At 42.7% G+C, this 22479-nt stretch overlaps 1 protein-coding gene across 5 annotated transcripts in view; it reads left to right on the plus strand.

The window, feature by feature from the left end:
• The first annotated feature begins 3084 nt into the window (after positions 1–3084).
• The window catches only part of FUBP3 (far upstream element binding protein 3), a 73757-nt gene continuing 54362 nt past the window's right edge, over positions 3085–22479 (plus strand). For all 5 annotated transcript variants that reach the window (XM_042478760.1, XM_042478763.1, XM_042478762.1 and 2 more), the window contains exons 1-2: positions 3085–3242; positions 9962–10067. In XM_042478760.1, coding sequence (XP_042334694.1) covers positions 9965–10067 — 103 coding nt within the window. In that variant the 5' untranslated portion in view covers positions 3085–3242; positions 9962–9964. The remainder of the gene's footprint in view (positions 3243–9961; positions 10068–22479) is intronic.

Genomic DNA, 22479 nt, shown 5'->3' on the forward strand with positions numbered 1-22479 from the left:
GTGTGGTAGTCTATCACGCAATAACGTTAAACTCCATGATTGTGTTCGGATAGCCATTGGATTATACTTCCCTTGTCTGATAAACTCCTTAGTATTCTCAAGCCATGGATGGTTGAATCTGTGGATAAAGAATCCGTGGGTCTGCCGGGCTGAACATGAACCAATGAATTCTAATTATGCTACAAGTGATAAGGCAATAGAGATGTTTCCTCATCCCTCCATCTGCCTCTCTGAAGTTTCTGAAAAACTTGAGACCAATGGTGCACTTGTGCTCTGGTTATATTTTAATTTCCTAAATCCACTTAGCTTAATAAGTGTACTATGCAAATCTGTTTAATAAGCAGATTTGTATATTATGCAAATTAACCACATTAACAGTTGCTTTTCTGCCACTGTGTTTCAGCCTTGACACCATGTATATTGTAAGCACTGGTCTGAGAGAGCTAGCATAGGGTAAGCAAATGCTAGATTTGAAACAGGGAGATTCAAGTTCAGATCCCTGTTTAGTTACTGGGTGTCTTTGGGCTAGTCATAGGACGTTATCAGACAAGGGAAATTGGAAGTATAATCCAATGGCAATCCAAACGCAATCATGGGGTTTAGCGTTATTGCGTGATAGACTACCACACGCAATTTCGGGCAATGGGAAGTCAGTCTGAATGCAATCATGGGGTTTCACGTTATTGGGTGATAGACTACCAATTTGGGGCAATGGCAAGCTATTTTCAGGCAATGGGAAGTCAGTTCGAACGCAATTCGAATTCACGTAAATTCGCTGAACTAGCGAATTCATGTAAATCCGTTCTGGCCCCACTTTCTTTTGATTGGAAATTAAGAGAAATTCCTCCCGTGTGATAAACCCCTTTGTGTCTTTGGGATAGTCATAATCTCTCAGCCAAAACTACCTTGCAGGGTTGCGGTGCAGATAAATGGGGCGGGCAACCATGGAGAGAAGCTGTACAGTGTGTGCATGTATATGTGCCTACAAGTTCCCTCTTGTCTTGTGGAAACCCTATGAATTCCATAGGGTTTTCTTAGGCATGGAATATTCCCAGGTGGTTTTGCCAGTCCCTTCCTCTAAAGTTTAGCCCACAGTACCTGATATTACTTGGTGGTTTCCCATCCATGGATCCAGTGCCTTCAGGATATTTAAATCCTCCTGCTGTCCCAATACAGATTAATAATGCTAATGCAATTACCAATAAAGACAGTAGTTGCTAGTGGTATCATTTTACTCGTTTGGCAACAGGCTTTTCTTTAACCGACAACAGAAACTTACATATCTAGCAGAGCACCACAGGAAACCCTGGAAGTGACACAGTCATCAGATTCACACAATAAAATGGAGAATAAAGGGTGTTATTCCCCTTTTCTTTTTATTGTCTTGGGTAAGAAATGCAGAATAAAGTGAGCATAAACAGCAGGAATTTTATATGGGTAGGGGAGAAGATATTTGCCTTTCTGTGAAGATAGAGATGAAATATTTGAGGGTCATTAAAACATTTTAGCGTAACATTCTTTGTCCTATTTAAAAAATCATCTCACCAATTCTATGATCAGAAGCACCGGTTCTCCGTACCCTCCTTTCATAGATGAGAGACTTCTGAGGAGTTTATCAGACAAGGGAAATTGGAAGTATAACCCAATGGCAATCCGAACGCAATCATGGGGTTTCACGTTATTGCGTGATAGACCACCACACACAATTTTGGGCAATGGGAAGTCAGTCCGAACGCAATCATGGGGTTTCACATTAATGTGTGAGAGGTGATCACACACAATTTCAGGCAATGGCAAGCTATTTTTGGGTAATGGGAAGTCAGCCTGAACGCAATTTGCATTCACATAAATTCGCTGAACTAGTGAATTCACCTGAATGCGTTCTGGCCCCACTTTCTTTTCATTCGAATTTAAGAGAGATCCCTTCAGTCTGATAAACTCCTGAGTGTGTTCAAAATGGTGCCAGGCTGCAAGAGGGCAACAATTCTTACGAACACACAAAAATACCCCTTTAGGCAAGAAAACCATGGGATTCGTGTACTGAGGGCTCATTCCCACTTATTGAAAAATCGAAGTCCCGATTTGGATCCGCTCCACAACGCCAATCGATTCGAAGAGTCCACACTATGAATTGGGACCTTTTGGTTTTTGTTTATAATGTCTTTATTAATTTTTTCATAATTGTACAAATTAAAAAGCTCACACACTGTATCATTACAGAGATGTCTTCTCCTTTCTTTGCCTCCTTCTTTCTCTTTGCGCTTCCCGTTTCTGATGTCCTTTATGTGTCACTTATCTCATCTCTTGTCAACTCTTGCAAGCATTCATACGTTCCCTATACTGTATATGTATACATATATAATGTCCCTATTTACATTATCCCCTCAATACAATTCTCCATACGTCCTGATATCCATTCTCAACATATACTGTTATGATGGCATTATATAAGAAACCATAAAAAGGAAGGAAGGAGAGAATTGGGACCTTTTGGAATCGCTGTTCTTTGGCACGGTTCTCGTCCCCAAACGGTGCCACTGAGGTGGGTGACATCTCTGGGGACAAATGGCACATGCTCCTCTGCCATTTGGGGCCCACAATTAATTCCATCTCCCAGAATTCCATAGCCTTGAGCCAGACAAGTTAAAGCAGTGCCAAACTGGGTTATATCTCAGCGTGGATGCAGACAGAGAAGTGTGAGTCCTAGCAATAATGTTCAGTTGGAGGGGGGAGGTAGGATACAAATAAACAACAACAACAACAACAACAGTAATAACAACAACATCAATGATAAATTTGCCTTTGCCAGCCTGTGTTGGCCACGCCCCTTCCCAGGCCCCGCCCCCTTTCTGCCTTAGTAAAAAGAAGTTACACAGAAACGTTGCCTCCAAGTTTGAGGCTGAGGCTTGTGTCCGCCCCGCCCCTCTCCAAGCCCCGCCCCTTTCCTGGCTTCCCGACGGAGCCACGCGGAGCTGCCCTCGGGCCACGTGACTTTTACCCCGGAAGCAGAGTCTCTCTGGGGCCGCCCCTTGACGTCACGACGCAACGCTCCCGTCTTTCTCTTAAGCTAGTTCTCTCTCGCTCTGGCTCTCTCTCTCTCCCTCCTTCGGCCTAACTTCCGTTTTCCGGCGGAAGTGAGGGAGGGATTTCCTTTTCCGGATACGGGTCCCCAGGAGGAGGGAAGAGAAGGCGAGCGAGCGAAGGCTTGAGCCCCCGGGCGCTGGACGGAGAGGCTGAGTGGAGTGAGTGTCCGGCGGAGGGTGGGCCGCGAGGGAGGCCCAGGAGGCGAGGCGGCGCTGGGGACCCGGGCGGCGGAGGCGGGGAGGAGGAGGAGGAGCAGGAGGAGGCCCAGGGCCGCCATGGCGGAGGAGGCCCGCCAAGGAAGGACGGGCGGAGGAGGAGGAGGAGGGGGCGGCCTCGGCTCCAGGCCCTGGCCCGCCTTGGCCTCCTTCGACGGGGCTGGAGGCGGAGAGGGAGGAATGCAGACATGCCAAAGACATATAAACGCTCTTTCGCTTCGCCTGCTTCATTTACAGCTCTGTGACATGCATCAGTATTAGGAGGCACTTTACTGTCGTTTAATGCCTTCTTGGCTTGCAGCATATGTTCAGACCTCTGAGCAAGACATGTGATTAACATTGTACTTTACAGGCAGCAAACTCTTAACGAACCCAGCATTTAAATCATTCCTTTCGTTTGTTTGCCGTGTTGAAAATTTAGGGGGCGGGGGGAACCCACTTTCAACGTTTGCATTGTGTCCTCAAGCAGCCCATCTCCTAATGCTTTCGCTGTTCTCTTCTCCAAGAAACAAATCCTGGGTGCTCTGAAGGTAAGTATGGCGCGGCACATACCGCCCTGAAAGGGTGAGCTGGAGGTGTCCATTTTTCTTCTGGAGGGACGCTGCAGCAGCAGCAGCCAAACCGCATGCCGTCCCTCCGCAGTAAAAAGAACCAGGTTCTTTTTAAGGCACCTGGCGCACATCACGAGTGCGCCATTGACACACCAGAGACCTAAGCGACGCACAGCAATAGCTGTACGCTGCACATGGCTTACGTCACGATGGCAGCCATGACACCAGCGCCCACGTGTTCTAGGGTTCCGGAGCATGCAGTTGCTGCACGCTCTGGAACCCTAGAATAGGGCCAAGGACAGCACTTCCTGCCTGTCTGTCCCAGGCCTATGTCTTCAGTATACCTCAGAGCATATTGAAGGTACAGTTGCCCCTATTTGCAATGAGGACAGACTGCCAAGAAGGCAAATTTCTTGAAGAGGAGTATCAAATGTGCTGCTCAATGTGCTTCATGACATGCTGTAAATGGAGGACATTTTGGAATCCTTCCTGGATAGAAGATTGAAATATAGGACACGTCCTGCAGAAGGAGGACGTCTGGTCACCCTTCTTCTGTCGGCAAAGGAAGGCTGGGAAATGTTACACGGCAGGGTTTTGCAGGGAGGAGCTTTCCATCCGCTAGATGCTAACCAGCCACTGTTGCATGCCTGCAGCTCCATAATGGAAAGTGGGACCCATGCCCCCTGGAACATTTCATGGATGAAAGCCCAGACCAGGAGGCAAGGACTCCAAAGATGCTAGAGGCCGAAGCAGTTTGCTTTTTCCTGAATCCACCGGGAAGGACCAGATTCTCCCCTTCCTCTCTTTCTGGCTGAGTCACTGGAATGCAAACTGTCTTTGCACTTTGAACTCAGTTTACAGCAATTGGAGCAGCTGTGGAGAAAGGAGGAATGTGGGAGGAAGAGAGAGAAACTGGGACATTATGAAAACAGCTTAGAAAATGAGACGATAGAGCAGTGGTGGTGAGAACCTTTTACATACCGAGTGCCCAAACTGCAACCGAAAACCCACTTAGTTATCACAAAATGCCACGTTCCTCTGGCTTTCTAGTGGCAAACTGTGCTGGGTTGACAGAGCATGTGCCCGCAGAGAGGGCTCTGAGTGCCACCTCTGGCCCATGTGCCATAGGTTCGCCACCACTGTGATAGAGGATTAATTGAGAGTCCTCTGACAAATCAGGACAGTTGGAGAGTGTGCTGTCACTTCTGTCATCATAGGAACCTACTAAGGTACCTTTTCTCCATTTGGATGGAGGTCTCTGATGATCCTGGCATTCCTTGGTGCCTTTGCATCCAAGTGCTAACTAGGCCTAGACTGGTTCAGCTTCTGGAATCAGGGGAGAGCTGGTATGTTTTAGGCGTGCATCCTTCATCATTGGCCAGGCTGGGAGGCTGCCATCAACCTACCATCCTTAAACACACCTAGTCTCATCTGCTTTTTGGATGCTAATTCACCTTAAACTTGCTAGACATCCTTGAGGACTGTTGCCAATCAGATTTAGTAATACTGAACTAAATCAATCAATGCTTTCATAAGGCAACTTTTTGTATTATTGTATTCTTAACATCTAAGGGCAGCAACCTCCTTAGAAATTGACTAGGAGGGGATTGGACCAATATGTTGTATTGGGGAGGAGGTCTCTTTCTCTTAAAAGTAACCCCCCCCCCCCAAGAACTCCAAAAGGAGAGCCTGCTGGATTAAACCAAAAATCCTTTTTCTTGTGGTTTCTCCCCTATTAGCGGATGGCCTACAGCCCACAAGCAAATCTTCGTGGCCACAGTCCTATCAAACTTAACTTGTCCATCCACTATTTGATACAGTACTTTTCAGCTTAGAAGTTCTGCTATCTGAACTATGTGATGGCTACAGAAACATTGGCTAAGTGTCAGAATCAATGAGCCCTCGAGTATGGTCTTCTCTTTCCTTTGACAGTCCCCCTTCAGGCCTCCCTGTGGAGTCAATGAACCATAAACAGAGGCAGTCACTGTCTCTTACTGTTTCTCTAAGATGTTTATTGATTTTGCATCTGGAGTTGCAAAGAGCAATCCCTGATGAACAACCATTGGTACAATTCTTAGGTTCCATGCAAAACGTACCATCTTTGGGCCATGTTTGGGGTTTGGCGTGCAGATGATGCACACAACCTTAAGCTGTGCTGAGGGCGTGGAGAGCAGGGAAATGCTGGCACAAAAAAGAGCAGTGAAAAGCTGTTCCTGCTGGCGGCCCATTTGGAACCATTGTGGCAGCCCACTTTCAGAGTGGGCCATCCAGTTGCTGCTGTCCCACATTGATTGGGGGCCAACCAGGGCTGGAGTGGCTGGTCTGCTTCATCCCAGAGAGGAAATTATCTTTGAATTTGGTGCTCTTCATATGTGTTTGATATAAAGTTGATAGAAATATAGTCAAACAGTAGATCTGGAAACCTGCAGATTAGAGAACAGTAGGGATGTGTTAATTTTGACATGCTTATCTCAATAAAATCATATATGCAAAGCAGTCTGAAGACCTGAAATGTGCTGTTGTATTGTCTCTGAATCAGTGAGGTATCAACTGTGTCATCCAGATTCTGAGCTTTAGAATATTAGCTAAACCATAAAGACATCTTAGGCTGTAGTGCTTGAGGAGGTATGGAGTGGGGCAACAAATATGTATTGTGCAAAAGGAGAGTGCAACAGAGTGCTGGTTGCCCTCATGTTGTCTCCTATTTCAAACAGTCTGGCTAGACTTAGCAACAGCCCCCTTGGGTTGGAAATGCTGTTGCAGAAGTTAACTATAAAACAAGAACCATCCAAAGCTTGATCCTAGATAAGGGGGCTAACCTGGTTTGTATTACAGAGGCTTGGTTGGATGTGCTCAACATGAGGCAAGATATGGAGATGTGGAGGAAATACTCAGTGATGTATCATAATTCCACCCTCTTACCTGTTTTCCTGCCCCACAGTTTGTATATTGAGCATATTTACTTGCAGGTGAGTTCTTAGGACACAGCAGAGATTCTGTTGGTATACACTATTGCTCCTCATTCTTTCTTTCTGAGCTGGCTTCACTGGTGATTTTGGAGTCCCTGTGGCTGGTTGTGTTGAGGAACATCAGTATCCCTGCTGTTCCTGTCTTCTCTTCCATGACAACCATGCACCTGTCCAATTGATATCTGTTCCCACTCATATTACAGGACAAACTCTGGATTTGGTCATGTTTCTGTACTCACCCTCTCATGGGGTTTAGACTCCTCGAGACTCAGAACCACTTTAAGGATGTGATGGGGACTTATTAAAATGGTCTGCCCCAGTATGCTGATGGATCTGGATGGTTCTTGGGAAGTTCCCTGTGGTTCTCTTGAAGCCCTGATTGATTTCTGGAATGGGGAAGTATCCAGATCATGGTTGCTTCTGCACTTCCCTTTCCATAAAGTGGAACCAAACTAGCTCCCAGCCTTACTAGGGAGCTGTTGGCGATAAAACTAGTTGGGCAATGACTAGAGTGGTGAAAAACTCAGGGTGGGTTTAATCCAGCACTGACTAGAAGCCAAGAGGAAAGTATACTGCTGAAATGTTTTTCCTCCCAGCATTATATCTACTCAATTGTTCAGTGTTTTTCTTCCAGCATTGTATCCACTGAGAATTGTTCAGTAGCTCTTTTTTGAGTGGTCAAGAGACTTATTATATCCTGGCTCACAAGAGGAGAATATAGACCATTTGACAGCTTGCTGCTAACAATTTGCATGACACTTTGCAAATAAAATTACTCTTTTCTCACTTGGAACTGTGAAATCCTAGCACATGTTGGTTGGATTTGCCATTCCTGGTGTATAAAAGAAGAGTGTGTGTGGTTTGGGGAGATGCTGGCTAATTGAGTGAAAGGAGACATGAATACAACTAGGAAATGTTTTATCATACCTAAAAGAAGCGGTTGTTAGAGCATTGTTTAAAAAATCATTTCTGAATCCTACTGTTCTTGATTAGTATCAGCCAGTCACCTGTATCCCATTTCTGGGCAAGGTCCTGTAGTGCATGTTTGGTAGGCTCCTGGGATGAGATGCATAATTTAGATTCAATTCAGTCTGGCTTCAAGCCTGGGTTGGGATTGAGACTACTTTGGTCATCATGATAGATAACATGTACAGTACAAGTAATTGGATGTGTGTGCAAGGTGTGTGTGTAACTGTTAGTTCTGTCAACCTTTATTACCTTTGACCATGGTATCCTTCTCGGGCACTCTGTGGTGGGATTTTGAGGCAGTGGTTTCGGTGTCTTCAGTTCTTCTTGGAGGACTAACATGACGTGGTGGTGCTGTGGGATTCTTGTGTGACGCCTTTGCCTTTGGTCCATATGGTCCATCAGCTTTCTGTTTTATCCACCATGCTGTTTAACACTTACATGAAACTGAAGATTGTCTGAAAATTTGGAGTTCAGAGCCATCAATTATACTCATAGCACCAAATTCTATTTCTTCTTTCCTATCTAAATCTAAGGGACTTGTACTGTAGTTCTGTAACAGTGTCTGCAGTCAGTCATGGACTTAACATGAGTATATACAGTGGTACCTCGGGATACGAAATACCCAGGTTACGAAATTTTCGGGATACGAAAAAATCCCATAGGGAATCATTGTTCCGGGTTACGAATGTTTTTTCGGGTTACGAAAAAACTTTTGGTGCTTTTTTCGGCTTTTTCGCACGGAATCGCGGCTTTTCCCCATTAGCGCCTATGGCAATTCGGCTTACGAAGGCTTTTCGGGTTACGAAAGCGGCCGCGGAACGAATTAATTTCATAACCCGAGGCACCACTGTACTGCATATACGCATGTATAAGCAATGGTCAATATATAGTCTTATTTCCTTAACTGTTGTCTGAGATTTATTTGAATATTATGCCAGTATCCACATGGATGAAGATACTGGTTTTTAAATGTTGTTATTAAAATAACGTACACTAGTGGGTCACTTATTTATTTATTTAATACTCTGACATTCTGTTTGCACAGCACCCAAGACAGTACTGTGCAATATACAAGGCCAAGATTTAGGTAGAGTTCGGCACCTGTTTTCTTGCTCATGCATCCGTTGCCATTCTCCACTTGAATATTTGTATTATATCTTTCTTTGAGATACTGAGATGTGTTTGTACTATATCTTTCTTTGCCTGTGATATTGAGGCTTGTGCTCCAGGTATGCCCATTTGTAGAGGAGCCAGCTCTGCCCATAGTGACCCATGCTATCATTTGGATTATTGTAATACTTGCAATGTGGTGCTTCCTTTGAAGAATGTTTGGAAATGCCAGCTGGTTGAAAGAGCTTCCGTTAGATTGTTAACTGGTGCTAGCTACAAGGAGCACACAACTCTCTTGTTGCAACAGTTCCCACTGGCTGTTGAACCATTTTGTCACAATTCCAGATACAGGTGATGACTTATAAAGTCCTACACAGCTCAGGTCCAGGTTATTTGAAGGACCGTATTCTCTTCATATGAACCTGTGTTGAGATCTTCTGGGGAGTCCTCTCCATCCCAGCACTCACACAGGAACCTCTGGTGGGAACATAGAATCAAAGAGTTGGAAGAGACCTCAAGGGCCATAAAGTCCAACCTCATTCTGCCATGCAGGAATACACAATCAAAGCACTTCCAACAGATGGCCATTTAGCACATGGGAGAAGGCCTCAGTTGCTCCTCCCAGGCTCTGCAACTCGTTCTCAGAAAGTCTAGACTGGCGCCTTCATATGGAAGCAGCTGGAGAGTTTTGGCAGGCATTCGAAGGAGGAATGGGGCTGTCACATTTGTTGGGTTTTCTTTTACTGTCTTTTTAATGGTTTCTGTTTTTAATTGGTTTTAATTCTTTGGTAGTGTGATTGCATTTTTAACATTAGTATGCTGTAAACTTTTAGTTATGTTTTAACTGTTGTAAGCCACCTAAAGTCCTAAACTGGGAAATAGATAGACAGACAGACTCTTTCCCACTGGAGTACCTTAGTTAAATGATGGATGCTGGGAATTATAGGAGCTTTACGATGCCAGTTTGCCTACCTCTGTTTTTAGCATACGAGGGGGAAACTGTTCCTTTCCATATTGACAGTAGAAGTTATTCTAATGCTTTTCCGCTTCTTTTTTTCTTTAGCAAATGGCTGCTAAAATTGGAGAGATCCCCCACTTGAATAATTCTGCACCGCTTGTGGACCCCTCAGTCTACAGTTACGGAGTAAAACGACCCCTGGATGACGGAAGTAAGTGCTCTACTCCCCTTTTTTCTAACATTGTTGTTGTTTTGGAAGTAAAGGTGGAGAAATGCTTGCTGTCTACCAGAGAACTGATTGAAAAAGTACCATATGCACTGGCATTTTTGAGAATTGGTTAGAAGAATTTTCTCACCTAGGGTGATGATGCTTGGGCATCTCTGCATAAATATTATCTGTTCCTAGATAAATACATGGAGGCTCTTGAACTGTACTGATAAAACTGTACTCCCTGCTAGGAGTGGAAAGGAGGTTTTGGAGATTCTTACAAAACCTGATGAATGAATTATTGATTAGTTAAATTTCCACTTCACTTAGAGCTTACTGTTACTTGTGGTAAAGTGTGGGGTGGCTGAGGGTCTTAAAAACTTGTTAGCCGGGAGCACCTGGCTTCTGCAAAGAGGTAAGGTACCTTGAACTCTTTGGTTTTATTGTTTCTCTTTGCACACTGCCTCACTCTGGGAGAAACTTCATTCTGTTATATTTTCTAAACTTCTGGGTTATGGTAAATGAGCAAATGTACTGAACTGCACTGTTCATCACTGCTGCTTGGCTGTTCCTGCCAGTGGGACTGGCTAATTTTAGTGGACTCTCTATCAAAGTGGCAGATAGTCTAGGGTTACTCCTACCTCATTTTCCACCCCCATGAGTTTCGCTAGCCCACTTTTCAAAATTGTGAGTGATAAGAAAGCTATTTCTGGCTTTCTGGAAATGCTGCTTTGGGCCTTGAAATGATGCAGGGAGGCACACATAATTTTAATGGAGAATTAAATGGAACGTTTTAATGGAGAAATGAACTATATTAGACTGCATAGTTAAATTGTGGTTGATAACATAGTTATCCACCCCCCCTTCTCATTTTTTAAAAAGATGCTGGGTCCAGGAGGGGCCTGGACTCCTTGGTGGGTTGCTCAGTTCCTGTAACAGATTTGATGTGACAACCAAACTGGGGATCTTTGTCTTATTCTTAAACCAGAGTTATTAATCAGGGTTCACTACGAGCTTGTGACTCTGTCTTACTAGGAGAAGAACAAGTCAGAGAATCCTGGTTTGGGTAACCAGTAGCACAAAGTCCCTTGCTTGTTTAGGTCCTGGCATGAGGAGAGAAGCAGGAATGCTCAGAGACTATGCTCTGGGTCCCACTGGGTGGGGTGGGCTCAGTAATCCTGGATCCAGCTAGGCTTTTGAATTGAAGGTGCTGTTTTATCTGCTTTGTTAATTTACATTAAGCCAGGAAGTAATAGGGAACCTTAAATGTATTTAGGTTAAACTGTCTTGATTTCAAGTTTGTCTTCAGTTTAACACCTTCTTTTACAAATATGTTGATTCATTATGGCTCAAATGCAAAGACCATGTGCCTAGAGATTCTTTTCATTCCATTCACAAGTAACCAGCCCTTCCTAGACAGTTCCTTTTGGGGGGTTAGGGAAACCCCTTGTGTGGCATCCAATCTGGTGTGAGGGGCTATAACAAGGAACAAGTTGACAGAATGCCTATATGTGATCAGAAGGACTTATGGAGATCATGTACAGTGGTACCTCGGGATACGAAATACCCAGGTTACGAATTTTTCGGGATACGAAAAAATGCCATTGGAAATAATTGTTCCGGGTTACGAATGTTTTTTCGGGTTACGAAAAAACTTCGGCGCTATTTTAAAAGGAACCGCGGCTTTTCCCCATTAGCGCCTATGGCAATTCGGCTTACGAAGGCTTTTCGGGTTACGAAAGCGGCCGCGGAACGAATTAATTTCGTAACCCGAGGCACCACTGTATTACAATATTTAGATCTCAGCAGGCAATCCCTTGTCCCTTTTCAAGGCCCAGAATTGGTGAGTTGTCGGGGGATTGGGTATCTTAAGGTGAGAGTTCTTCTCAGAATGATAGGGTGAAATACTTCTAAACATCTTTATTCTAGGTACAGTTCCCCTTTTGTTCCTGTTAAATCTGATTAGGTATAGGGAAATTAATGTTCCCCAACCATGGTATCTGGAGTGATGGAATTTGTAGTGTCACTGCATCTGGAGGCACCAGGTTAATAGAATCATAAAGTTGGAAGACACCACAAGGGCCAAACCCCTGCTGTGCAGGAATACACAGTCAAAATAATCCTGACAGATGGCTATTCAACTTCTGTTTTAAAATCCCCAAAGAAGGAGACTACACCACGCCTAAGGCAGCATATTCCACTATCGAATAGCTCTTACTGTCAGGAAGTTCTTCCTAATATTTTGGATGCACTCTTTTCCTGTACTTTGATCTATTGCTCCTGATTCTGATCTCTGGAGTAGCAGAAAACAAGCTTGCTTCATCCTCACTATGATAACCTTCAAAGATTTAAACATGACTGTCATGTCACCTCTTAACCTTCTTTTCCCCAAGCTAAATATACCCAGCTACCTAAGGTTGGGGTGGGGGAGCTTCTTTAATGATACTCAGAAACTGTGTGGTGCATTGTATTCTTGATTCTGAGTAGCTAACTGCAGGTAGACTAGTAGTTCTTAGTGCTGTCACATGCTTATTACATTGCAGTAATGCACTTTTTCTGAACTTTCTCATGAGGAACTTATCTGGCCTATTTTCTCTATTAGTTAAAAGAGATCTATTGGATCATGAGTTGCTCAAGGCTAATTTTAGATCCACTGCAATCAGTGGGGTTGCTCTAAGATTAATTTTCAAATGATTACTGTATATATTCATGTATAAATCTAAAAATTTTAATCAAAAATTGACCTAAAAAACCTGGGTCAAAATATCCATGGGTCAATGTAAGTACTGTACTTTAACTCTTACTAAAAAAGGAACCATGCCCTGGTGAAAAGCAAGAGCATAATCTGCCCTGGAAGCATTGGCCACCCCTCTAATCTCTCATCCATCCACCTTTTAGTATGAGCGCAAATGGTTGTGCCTGCTGGAATTTTCTAAGTTGTTTGGCATTGTTTTCCTTGCTTCATCCTTTAGATCCTTTGTCACATGCCCCTAAATTTTACCCTCAATTTATATATGGGTCATATCAAAATCCATAATTTTGGCCCCAAAACCTCCCCTCAACTAATACATGAAGTTGACTTATAGTCAAGTTAATACAGTATGTGATCATTACCTTCCTGAGATTACAGTCACCCCTCCATTTTGAAAATGGAAATCTGCTGGTATTCAAGCCTTATTGGCTTGAATAGCGGCGCACACCGATGGGCATATGCCATGAGCACATGCCCCATTTTAAGTCCCTCTGTTTGCCCCTCGCGAGTAAGTGAGGGATGCAGATTCAAAGTCTGCACAAACAGGGACGACTGTATATTTTGCATATTACATTCTGTGTTCAATATTCTGCTTGCAACTGGCAAGAAAAGTCTTCCTGAAGTATATTAGGAGGCAGCGTCATGCAATCCCATTTGAAAGTGGTAATATTTTTTAAATAAAATCAGTGTTATTTCCATTCTATATTTATAGCTAGCAGTGCTTGTAACAACTGGTGACCCTGGATTGATTGACTTACGATTTTGTTCCATCTTCCAAGATGGTGAGCAGGACCACCATCTTCATCTCCTCCCCTTCAGCCCCCCTCTGCTTTTGTTCTCACAGCTTAGAAGAAGATTTAACTGCGATGTTGAGTTACTGGTTATGGCTGACTGGAGTGTGGAATGCATGTCTGCCATGACATTGGCATATCATTAGGTTTTGAAGGGGCATTTTGATGGGAATATCTGTCCAAATGCAGATTGGCCAATGTTTTGGGTTTCTCTTATTGAATTATGGAGTTCATATTTGTAAAATCATACAAGTTCAACTTTGAAAAGGATTGTGAATATTTTAATTTTTTAAAAAAGAAAATGGAAAAAAAATAGTTTTTAAACATTTAAATCATACTTGTTATCTAAATTGAAGTTTTAATTAAAAAACAAATAGAATGAATTGTATGCACTATGAATGGAATAATGCTCTGTAAATAGAATAGTCACTTTAGTTCCTTTTAGTTCCACTTTGACCATGAAAGATCTCCCAGATCAACTTCCCTGCTAGGTCTTGCAAATTCAGGGCTGTTTTAGTTCCATATCAATAATCAATATCATAGTCAATATCATTAATGTCAATGAAGGGCCATTGTTATATAAATGTAATATGTATGAGTTGGATTTTGTTACATATAAGTAGCTGAGTTCTGATTCATTTAATTCTTAATGATCAATTCCTTTTAATTACCTTCAGCTAATTTTTATGTTGTTACTTATGTAATTAAGTAAGCAAAAGCCTAAAACAAAACAAATACAACCTGCCTTCGAAATTCTACTGTCAAGTATTTGACCCACCTGAAAAGTGGCTCACAGCACAGTAATAGTTGCACACTCCTAAGCCAAATCAACAGGTCTAGTTACAAAGGAAGGAGCATTGGCTTGTGATTTGGAAAGAAGAAATGTACCCTACACTTCGCCCCAAGTCGTTTTTGCTCCTTGGTGATCCATCCATTCAAGGTTCTTCTGAGATAGAAGGGCAGCAGCTCCACATCTCAGCCGGGGAGATATCATGAGTGAAATGCATTCACTTGACTCTTCCCTGCCAAATCACAAAAGGGAAGAGATTCAATTAAAGCCCCCCCCCAAAAAAAATAGTTATTGCAATAATAATAATAATAATGGCTTGATCCCATATCTGCCCAAAGAACTTCACCACAATCAGTTTTTCCCGCAACAGTTTCTCTTAGATAACTGTTTGACCAGCAAGATTACTGTCACAAAAGGGCTAATTACTGTACCTTCTTGATGCCTTGAGTAAAGGGAATGAGTGGCCCTTCTGGGAAGTGGAATTGAATCCAGGCATCTACTTGTCAGTCCTTGATAGGCTTTTACTGGTGGAATAGGCAGACCACCCAGGAATCTGCCAACTAAGCAGATTCTCCTTTTCAAAACCAAGTGTCACCTCATCTTAAATCAACACAAGCTAATCGTGTTAAACTTGTTGTCTCTGAGAGTGGCTCTCTGCCAGATATTTCTTTTATTATGATGTTTAGCAATGCACAAGCCCGCTCCTTGGTCTTCTACAGTCCTGAGGTCCCCTAGAAAATGTAGTGATGTCAGCAAACTAGTCTTGTGTTGTCAGCAAATCAGTACATTATGAAGTATAAAGTTGCCCTCCGTATCCATGGATTCTTTATCCATGGCTTGAAAATATTACCAATGAAAAACATATTCAGAAAGCAAACTTGATTTTGCCATTTTGGATTAGGAACACCATTTTACTATGCCATTGTATTTGATAAGATTTGAGCATTCTGTAACCAAATCCCAGCGGATACCAAGGACCAACTGTAATATGTTTAGCAGAACAGTGCATGAATTATAACCAATGAATTCACAAAAGTTCAGCCACACCTTGTCATTGTATTCTTCTCCTTTACTGATGTCTTCTTGCTTGGTTTTCCTATGATCTGACTTCCATTTGTCCACTTTTCAATCAATGTTGCCCAGCTACTGCAGGGGTTTCTCTTGCTTTTGGACTTCATTAGCCAACCTGTTTGTTGAATGCAGTAGAAGCATTACAGGTTGATAGATTCAGCCAAGGAAACCACAGCCCTGAGCCTTCAGGAATTGAGCAAGGCTTTAAGTCAGTGGTTCCCAACCTTTCTAATGCTGCGACCCTTTAATATAGTTCCTCATGTTGTGGCGACCCCCAACCATACAATTATTTTCATTGCTACATGCAAATATGTGTTTTCCGATGGTCTTAGGCGACCCCTGTGAAAGGGTCGTTCGACCCCCAAAGGGGTCCCGACCCACAGGTTGGGAACCACTGCTTTAAGTGAAAGTCAGCTTGATGATACATAACAACAGCAAGTTTCATATGTCAAATGACAATTTGTTTCTCAAATGTGGTTGTTAGCAGAGTTCTGACAATATAATGCTAACTATCCAAGCAGAAATCTAGTAGCAATTCGCTAAAAAAATTGTCATTAGTGTGACAGTCTGTTACTGTCACCAGTAGTTAACTTTGTGTATCTCATGTCCAATATTCATCCTCAAAGAAGCCCTAATCTGTTGGACTGTGGTGGAGCCTCCTCCTTTGGACAGCCATCTGTTGGGGATGCTTTGATTGAGAGTTCCTGCATGGCAGGGAGCTGGACTGGATGGCCCTTGTGGTCTCTTCCAATTCTATGATTCTATGAAGGCTTCTCCGCACCCTGTGCAAATGAAGAGCTTTTGTTCAATAGTGCTCTGTTCTGAGTCAAACCTGTATCTTCTGTAGACACTGGGGACCTCTCAGGCCTCCAGTTGCTGATTCCCAACTTAAAATTAGGGATCACCAGCTGTCACAAACTGTCCAGAGCTGTCTCAGTACGTATTTCTTGCTTCTGGGTGAATGCGAGAAATCTGGTTTGGGAGGAAATAGCAAAGAAGAAATACCTCTATGTTGTTAATGCTTTTGATGCTTTCTCCACCTCTTTTCTCTCTTATTACTCGTGCATATTCTAAACCCTACTTTCAGACAGCTGCGAGCAGCAATGAGCTTCAGCATTGCAGATGACTTTAACGTTGTACCTATCCATTTCGGTAAATGGACAGCTGATTGATAGAGGATTATGGATCTCAGACGTTTATGGCAGTGTGCTGATCGTAACAAGTTCTTGGAGCTTTCTTGGAAGGGGGGGAGAGGGGAGATCTTTTTGTCACATTGGAGAAGCTGTCTAACACCCACCCTCCTACTTCCTTTAAAGTAGACTTAATCTGTGTCTTGCGGCTGAAAAGAATTGGCTGAACTGACCTGGGCAATGGGCATGAAATGGAACTTGAAACACAGACCTGAATTTCTCTCCTCTCCTCTCCCACTTTCAATTATTTGCTGCAAAATGTGCTTGCCTTCCTGAAACAAGCAGCGGAAAACCTGTAGTAATTGACTTTCACAAAACAACAAAACACTGCAATGCCATGTTGCTTCTCTAAAATAACTGAGAATCTGCCAGTCTCCTTGTGAGTTTGCTTTGTTTCTGTTTTAATTGTTATTATAAGGGAGAAGTATTTCTTTCTTATCTCCACTTGGCAGTTCATACTAAGTTAGCTCAACCTTCCTCAAAATAATAATTCCTACCCTGGAAATAATTGTTATGTTTCAGGGCACCCCTGCATCAAATCATTGTATCTACAGCTCAAAAATGCCCCTTCCCATCATGATCTTTTGGGAAGCTTCTAGCAACCTCTTGCACAGCATGAGCTTCCAGGTCTAAAAGTACTGTATATACCATTATATAAATCTAGACATTTTAGTCAAAGAATTGACCCCCAAAACCAGAGTCAACTTATCCACAAGTCAGTGTTAGTACTGTACTTTAACTCTTTATTTTAAAAAAGGAACCATCCTCTGGTGAAAGGCAAGATTATAATCTGTCCTGGAAGCACTGACCCTATTCTGCTCTTCCATCCATCCAAGTCTTAGGATAAACACACTTACATGCCTGCTGGAATTTTGTTAGGTTCTTTGGCATCGTTTTCCTTTGTTTCATCCTTTGCATCCTTTGTTATATGGCTCTAAGTTTTACCCTCTGCTTATCCACGGACCATATCAAAATCCATAATTTTGGCCCCAGAATCTGCCCCCAATTTATACATGAGGTCGACTTACAGCTGAGTATATTGTAAATTACTGTAATAAATAAGTATAAATTGTGATTGTTTTGCATTCTTGCTCCTTTGAGGAAGGGTGTGAAAGCTTTTAAAAAACACCGTTTTGGATTCTATTGATTTACTGTAATGATTTCACTAATTTGTTTTAAGTGATGTTTGTTAACCACCTTGAATTTAGTGGAATAAGGGATAAAAACATTAGAAAGGTCGGTATGTAAAACAAGTTAGAACCATATTTAAAACCATGTTCTCCAGAGACCAGCTCATTTAAAGGAAACACAGAGTTAGGACAGGTAAGTGATTTGAATAGCAGAGGCCATTTACCAGGAAATGGGGCTGATTTTATGCAGTATTTTTTCTTATTTTGCAGTAAAATGACTGCCGTTAAACTTAAATTGTGCCGGATAGATGTAAAAGGAGGGAAGAAGCATGTACACTGTGGCCTGTTAGTTCAGCCGCTCCTCCTCTGCTATTTCAGAGGCTGATGGGAAAGTTTTCCGCCTGGAGTATAAACGGCTGCGTTCTGCCCACCCTCCCATTAGGCACTCTCTTCCCAGAGCAAAATGGGTTTGCTTGACAGAGAATGGAGCTTCAGATTGTTTACAGCACCCTTGAGCTCCATTGTCCTTTTTAAAAAAATGCAACAACAATATTTTCCCTGCAAAGGATACCTGGGAAGATATCTGCCTTCTTACCACTTGCCAGGTTGTTTGTTTTTGTGCACGTGGGGTGGATTTTATGTTATGCAGAAAAAGAGAGGGCTAATAGTGGTTGACTGGGGAGACACTGGGGTGGCTACATGCAGCCTTTTTTAATCCTGCTCCTTTGAGGCCTGGGTTTATTCAAGTGTGCGAATGATGCAGTTGTATCTCAAAGTCCTCCATTTTGTGTTGGACTGCAAGTGGTGGTGGGTAGGGTTCACTTTTGAATGCTTCCTTCTTTTTAAAGAGAGAGGGAGAGAGAGACTGTCCTAGTAGGAAACTAACAAGGATGAGAGGTTCTCCTCCCCCTGCCATGCTTGTTTAGGTGCTCATTTGCTGCCTGTGGAGATCCCCCCCCCAATGATTAACATTCAAAAGTAGGATTCCCTATCAATGCCTTTTGTAGTATAATGTGGTACTATCTATTTTACCACCTTATTTTTTACACATTTGACCTGGAAGTAAGTGTTGCTGAATTGGGACAGGTTCTAATAAGCATATTCTTTTTGTGATATTTTGCCCCCTGGCATCAAATTTTCCATTAAACAAACTAATTCTCAGGAACACACCTGCTTTTTTAACTTGGATTGGATTAATGGAGTTGGAAGTGGCAGAATCCTGAGGTGGGAGTGACAAAGTCCTCCTGAAGTTTGTTATAGAGCAGAAACGGGAAGCCAAGTATAGTCAGGCATGCATGCATCAGCAAGAAAGGTGATTTTAATAAATTTAGAGCAATATTGGGGGTGACCCTATGGTTAGAAATACTAAAAGAGAAGGGAGTCCATAATGGATGAAAGTTTCTTAAAAGTGAAATATTGAAGGGACAATATCAAACAGTTCCAGTGAGGAGGAAAAGTCAGAGAGCTTAAAGAAACCAGGATGGATGTCTAAAGAACTTTCAGCTCAGCTAAGACTCAAAAGGGTTGTGTACATGAAGGGGGGGGGAAGGGGGGGATCACCAAAGGAGAATTTAAACAAATAGCTTGTGTGGAGAGAAAATCAGAAAAGCTAAAGGGCAGAGAGAAGTTAAAAGCAATATAAAAGAGGCTTTTGGGGTTATGGCCATAACAAAAGGAAGAACAATGTATTGGTAGAGCTTCTGTGTGGGGAAGATGGTAAATTGCTAAAGGTACAGAGAAAAGGCAGAACAACTCAACATCTATTAGCCTTAGTGTTCTCCCAAAAGGAGAACTCTGCTCAACCAGGGGAGAATAGAGCAGATGGTGCAGTAGGGGAAATGCAGCACAGAATAGGTAAAGAGGTATTGCATTAATATCTGGTTGTTCTAAATGAATGCACCTCTCCAGTGCCAATTGAACTGTATTTAAGGGTATCAAAAGAAGTAATCTCAGAATCACTGGCAATAATGTTTGAGAATTTCTTGCAAACAAGAGACGTCCCAGCAGACTAAATGAGGGCAGATGTTGTCCCCATCTTCATATCTTGATTTCAGTAAGGTATTTGACAAGGTCCCCCATGATATGCTTGCAAAAAAGCTAGTAAAATGTGGGCTAGACAATGCAACTGCTAGGTAGATTTGTTCTTGATTGACTGATCAAATCCAAAAGGTGCTCAGCAATGGCTCCTCTTCATCCTGGAGAGAAGTAACCAGTGGGGATGCCACAGGACTATGTTCTGGACCCCGTGCTATTCGTTGTCAAAGACTTGGTTGAAGGAATAGAGGGCATGTTTCTCAAATTAGCAGATAGCTCTAAATTAGGAGGGGTAGCTAATATCCCAGAGGACAGAATCAGAATTCAAAATGATCTTAACAGATTAGAAAGCTGGGGCAGAACTAACAAAATGAATTTGAACAGGGAGAAATGTAGGATACTACAGCTGGACAATAAAAATCAAATACACAAATATAGCATGGGTGAACCCTTGTTTAACAGCAGTGCATGCGAAAGGGATCTGGGAGTCCTAGTGGATCACAAGCTGAACATGAGTGAGCAGTGTGATATGGCAGCTAAAAAAGCCAGTGTGATCCTAGGCTGCATCAATAGAAGTATTGCTCCATGGACTATGTTAAACTACAGTAGATCATTTTGAGTTTGTGAGTCCTGATGAAGTGGACAAGCTTCTTGGAAGCGTAAGGAAGACAATGTGTCCTCTCGATCCCTGCCTGTCATGGTTGACTGCCCAGGGAGGTGATGTGGTAAAAATATTGTTACATTCTATTATTAATGCATCCTTTAGGAAGGGAAATTTCCAGTGAATTTAAAACAAGCGGTGGTCAAATTTTGTAAATACCCTCCCTTTGTGAGAAATAATTATAGGCCGGGCTCCCTTTTACTATTTTTAGGCAAAGTGATCAAGAGGATTGGGGTTGGAATGGAGGACCCTTGGGGTCTCTTTGAATGCAATGATTCTACGATTGACACCCAACAAGCTTTTTGCCTCCTGTGTTGAGTTCCCCTTTCTTGTTTTTCAGAGCTATATAAGTCTGTATTAAGGGAAGTTTGTTTTTGGCAGCCTGGATTTGCCAACCAGAATCTTGATCTATCCCATGGGTCTCCTTGTTTGGTCAATAGCCAATAACAGCTTTTTCAACCAGGAGTAGAAGCACTCAAAGGTGAACCTAGGAGTCAATAACACAGCAGCAATCCCTTTTTGTGAGATGCAGAGTAATTTTAAAAAAGATAATTTAATCAATAATTTGGGAGCATGTATTGCTATGACACTATTAATGGAGAATAGAAATGGATGGATCCTCTTCATTTATGTTTATATCTTTGCAGTGTGTGCTTAATCAACAACTTGATGCATTTATTTTCTTTGCTCACAATTTTTTCCATTGCCTCAATTTGATGTGTCTCCCCCCCCCCCCCCCGGGACTCCTGAGGTGGTCGTTTTTCATTTCAGGTCAGAAAGAATATGCGGGTGTCTGAGAGAGTGGTTTAGGAAAACGTATCTCATTGCAGCTTGGTCGATTTCCATGGTACTTGCCATCTCTGCCCCTCAGCAATACAGTGTAATTGAAATGGGCTTCAACTGGTTGTTAGATCTGAATGGCCCATTTCTGTGTAATGTTCAGCTAGGGCTGCAGTCGCATGAACAAAGTGAGTTACATTAGGTACTTTGGTAGAGGTAGACTGTGTGTTTGTGTAAAAGGGCCTTTGTGCTCTGTCTGCACAGCCTTTTTGATGTGCAAACCATGTTCACTGACATTGTAGCAGTTTCCCCAAAACTAGTGTCTTCCAGATATGTAGGCTGGACATGAAGGGAGTTGCAGTCCAACACTAAAATACACAGGGGAGGAGGAAACATATGGACATATCCTTTGGAAACCAAGGAGTTAGTGTGCCATGCCATGGGGGGGGGGGAGATGGCCCCTGTACATCCTTCAGTCCTATTGTTGTTAGATCACAACAGCTATTAGATTTGAGTTGGAGAACATCTTTGGAATGAGAATTTCTCTGCTCTCTCTCTCCCTCTCCCCCCCATAGGGAGTCATCACAGTATTTTAGTCACTTTTGTTGTTAACTGCCATTAAGTCAACTTCGATTAATGAGAACCCTGTGAACGAAAGACCACCAAGTTATCAACAGCTCATTTCCGTTCTTGCAAATTCAGAGCCATGGCCTCTTTGACTAAGTCTGTCCACTAGACACTATGGAAGTACAGAGGCATTGGACCTTGGCTCACATTAACTGTTTTGTGTGAGGAAGAGCTGTTTCTCTCATGAGCTGTAATGGTAGCAAACATGATGACAAGTTTCACACGACCCATGCTTGCTTGCTTTGTTGCTGACAATATTTGTTTTATGCTGTCTTAAGCATGTTTGGTTTCACAGCCCTAGTCATTGCACTTACGTTGTATACAATTTTTGCATAGTATTGCAGCTCCTGGGTGGACATATTTATTTGTACCCGTTGTGGGGACAAAGTGCCACTCCTCAAGGCTGTTTTTGCTATCCTTGACCTCCCCAGAGCCTCTGGAGTATTCCTTTTCCAGCCAAAGAGGATGAATTGCATTGGGGGAAGCCAAGTTGGTTGCAGGTGCATCTAGATCAGACCATATAACACCTGTCCTAAAATCTCTCCATTGGCTGCCAATTAGTTTCCGGGCATGGTACAAGGTGTTGGTT

This window comes from Sceloporus undulatus, chromosome 7 (genome assembly GCF_019175285.1).
Source record: "Sceloporus undulatus isolate JIND9_A2432 ecotype Alabama chromosome 7, SceUnd_v1.1, whole genome shotgun sequence".
Classification (NCBI taxonomy): domain Eukaryota; kingdom Metazoa; phylum Chordata; class Lepidosauria; order Squamata; family Phrynosomatidae; genus Sceloporus; species Sceloporus undulatus.